General features: G+C 38.4%; 2 protein-coding genes across 2 annotated transcripts; both read right to left on the minus strand.

Annotated features, from left to right (window-relative positions):
• Nucleotides 1-1,039: 1,039 nt before the first annotated feature.
• LOC115464542 (gastrula zinc finger protein XlCGF71.1-like) lies at nt 1,040-1,543 on the minus strand. Its single transcript, XM_030194908.1, has one exon. The coding sequence runs from the start codon at nt 1,541-1,543 to the stop codon at nt 1,040-1,042; it is 504 nt and encodes a 167-aa protein (XP_030050768.1).
• A 416-nt stretch (nt 1,544-1,959) lies between these two features.
• Nucleotides 1,960-2,865, minus strand: LOC115464544 (gastrula zinc finger protein XlCGF7.1-like). The gene has a single exon (XM_030194909.1). It carries the CDS (start codon nt 2,863-2,865, stop codon nt 1,960-1,962), a length of 906 nt encoding a protein of 301 aa, XP_030050769.1.
• Nucleotides 2,866-3,976: the final 1,111 nt, after the last annotated feature.

Here is a 3,976-nt window from a genome sequence, read left to right on the forward strand (position 1 = left end):
TTCTTCAGTATTGTATTCGATGGTGAATTTCAAATTTGGATTCCTACCGTTAAGCCAATGGTGGAAGGTTAACAGTGTTTCGACATCTCCCTGCCAGAGAATGAAAATATCGTCTATGTACCTACGGTAGATTTTAATGTTGTCGAAAAAAGGATGACTGGTAAGGTATTAATTTTCAAAATTACCGACGTATAGATTCGCCAAGTCAGGGGCCATGCTCGCGCCCATCGCTGTGCCCTTTACTTGTTCGTAAAAAGTGCCTTCAAAGGCAAAATAATTCTTGGTAGGAGCGATGGTGGCGCAGGTCAGTATCAAGTGATTGGGTATATGTCTGTGGGTGTTTCTCTCCTGAAGAATCTTCTCAACGATATGGATGGCTTCAAGTTGGGGTATATTAGTGTATAGGGATTCGATATCCATTGTAACCATAATTGTGTCTGTAAGTTGTCCGTCGTAATTTTGCAAAATATTAATCATGTGTGTAGTATCCTTTACATGAGATGATATTAATGGTACAAAAGGATGTAGAAAAAAATCAACAAATATAGACAGGGGTTCGAGTATAGATCCATTACCTGAGATGATAGGTCTGCCAGGTGGATTTTCTAATGATTTATGGATTTTTGGAAGTATGTAAATTGTGGGAATTACATATGTTCTGTATGTTTAGTCCCTATTCTATTCATTATTTATATGTATTCTATTGTACGCATTGCTCTTGCAATATTAGCTCTTTATGGCACATTGTATATGTGAACACATTTTTTGACGTTTAGCAAATGATGTTATTCCCACATTTTATCTTTTCATTTTATTTGTTTTTTACCATATGTTATTGCTTACTGTGTTTTTTTCTCATATCTGTTTTATATTTTTTTTTACTTGATTTTTCTTTATTTGCTTATGTATGTTTTATAGACTTCTGATGCAGGTCTGACGGCCGAAACACAACAGTTGTGTCGAGTCTTTTCATCAATAAACAAGCTTTTTAAGACTCTTGTCTCCAGGATTTGTATTTCCGTGGTCAAACATCCCACTCTCACTTATACTTCTCTCCTGTATGTGCCATTTTATGCAGTTGAAAACATTCAGAACATTTAAATGGTTTCTCTCCTTCATGTTTCATCTTATGCAGTTGCAAATGGGCTTTCCAATTGAAACTCCTATCACATTCAGAACACTTAAACGTTTTGTGACCCATGTGGATCATTTTATGTTTTCTCAGGTCACTTTTCCGACAAAAACATTTATCATATTCTGAACATTTGAAAGGTTTTTCTCCTGTGTGAATCATTTTATGTAGCTGAAGGTTAGCTTTTCTTCTGAAACATTTCTCATACTCAAAGCATTTAAATGATGTGCGCTTTGTATGAATCATTTTATGCTTTTGTAGATCACTATGCCGACGGAAACATTTATTACATTCTGAACATTTAAATGATTTTTCTCCTGTGTGAATCATTTTATGCAGTAGGAAGAAAAATGTTGTAAAACATTTCTCACATTCAGAGCACTTAAATGGTTTTTCTCCCGTATGATTCATGGTATGTATTGCAGATGAGTTTTCTGACTGAAACTTTTATCACATTCAGAACATTTAAATGGTTTGCATCCCATGTGAAATTTTTAATGCTTTTCCGGTTACTTTTCCAACGGAAAGGGATCACATTCAAAGCATTTAAACGGTTTTTCTCCAGTATGATTAATTTTATGTAGTTGAAAGTTGGCTTTTCTTCTGAAACATTTATCACATTCAGAGCATTGAAATGGTTTGTGCTCTGTGTGAATCATTTTATGCTTTTACAAGTTACTTTTCTGACAGAAACATTTATCACATTCTGAACATTTAAATGGTTTTTCTCCCATATGAATCATTTTATGCAGTTGGAGATTGGCTTTTGTATTGAAACATTTCTCACATTCAGCGCATTTAAAAGGTTTGTCTCCTGTGTGATTCATTTAAGGCACGTGCAGGTCAGCTTTCCTTTTGAAACATTTCTCACATTTAGAACATTTAAATTGCTTGTCTCCTGTGTGATTCATTTGATGCAGTTGTTGGTTTTCTTTCCTCCTGAAACATTTATCACATTCAGAGCATTTAAATGGTTTCTGCTTTGTGTGAATCATTTTATACTTTTGAAGGTCACTTTTCTGATGCAAACATTTATCACATTCTGAACATTTAAATGGGTTTTCTCCCATATGAATCATTTTATGCCAATGGAGATTGACTTTTGTTTTGAAACATTTCTCACATTCTGAACATTTAAATGATTTTTCTCTCATATGAATCATTTTATGCCGATGGAGATTGGCTTTTGTTTTGAAATATTTGTCACATTCAGAACATTTAAAGGGCTTGTCTCCTGTGTGATTCATTTGAAGCAGTTGTAGGTTTTCTTTCCTCTTGAAACATTTGTCACATTCAGAACATTTAAACAGTTTGTCTCCCAAGTGAGTCATTTTATCCTTAAGGAGGCTGCATTTCTCACTGAAACATTTATCATATTCAGAACATTTAAATTGGTTTTCATAGGGGATTGTATGTTGACAGTCGTGAACCTCAGTCTTAAGCCTGGGTAGATGGTGCTCAACAAAATGTGAGTCTGTGGAGAAATTTTCCCGAGTATGAGCATTTTTAAAATGTCTGTTACCTTCTTTGAGTCCTCCAGTTTGTAGATGACTTGGGCAGTAGCTGGAATTTCTTTCTTGTGTGTTTGATCTCTCTCTTTTATGAGGTATTTCTTTCACCTTGGTTGGAATTATGCCACTTATACCTCCCTTACACTCAGTTGAAGTATCTGGGCTGCCTCTGGAGGGGGGGTCTTTGTGTATCCATTCTTCTCTCCTCTGCTCACCACACATTTTCATTCTTTTACTATTATTCCCAAATCCATCATCTGGTGGATAAAAAAACAAGCAAGAGTATGATCCTTAATTTTACTGCTTTGGAGAAGAACATAAATATAGAACAGAAAATGCTGCTGCTTGTAGACAGATACAGCTGGTCAATGGCACATGAACCTAAGGAAACAGGGGATCTCACTGTTCTGACCTGGTTTTACAGCCTGCTTTACTAACACAGACTACTCAGTAATTACTGTGGATTCTTTTGGATTCGTATTAGGTAAATGAGACTTTTATTACTACTACTACTACTACTACTTAACATTTCTAAAGCGCTACTAGGGTTACGCAGCGCTGTACAATTTAACATAGAGGGACAGTCCCTGCTCAAAGAGCTTACAATCTAAAAGACAAGTGAACGATCAGTCCGATAGAGGCAGTCAAATTGGGGCCGTCTGGATTTGCTGAACGGTAGGAGTTAGGTGCCGAGCGCAGCATTGAAGAGGTGGGTTTTAAGCAAAGACTTGAAGATGGGCAGGGAGGGGGCTTGGCGTATGGGCTCAGGAAGGTTGTTCCAAGCATAGGGTGAGGCGAGGCAGAATGAGCGGAGCCTGGAGTTGGCGGTAGTGGAGAAGGGTACTGAGAGGAGGGATTTGTCCTGTGAACAGAGGTTACGGGCGGGAACGTAAGGGGAGATGAGGGTAGAAAGGTAGTGAGGGGCAGCAGACTGAGTGCATTTGTAGGTAAGAAGGAGACGCTTGAATTGAATGCGGTATCTGATTGGAAGCCAGTGAAGTGACCTGAGGAGAGGGGTGATATGAGTATATCGGTTCTGGAGGAATATAAGACGTGCAGCAGACTTCTGAACAGATTGAAGAGGGGATAGATGGTTAAGTGGGAGGCCGGTGAGGAGTAAGTTGCAGTAGTCAAGGCGAGAGGTAATGAGAGCGTGGACGAGAGTTCGGGTGGTGTGTTCAGAGAGGAAAGGACGAATTTTGCTGATGTTAAAAAGGAAGAAGCGACAGGTCTTGGCTATCTGTTGGATATGCGCGGAGAAGGAGAGGGAGGAGTCAAAGATGACTCCGAGGTTGCGGGCAGATGAGACGGGGAGGATGAGGGTGTTATCGAC

The sequence above is a fragment of the Microcaecilia unicolor genome, chromosome 3 (assembly GCF_901765095.1).
Source record: "Microcaecilia unicolor chromosome 3, aMicUni1.1, whole genome shotgun sequence".
Classification (NCBI taxonomy): Eukaryota; Metazoa; Chordata; class Amphibia; order Gymnophiona; family Siphonopidae; genus Microcaecilia; species Microcaecilia unicolor.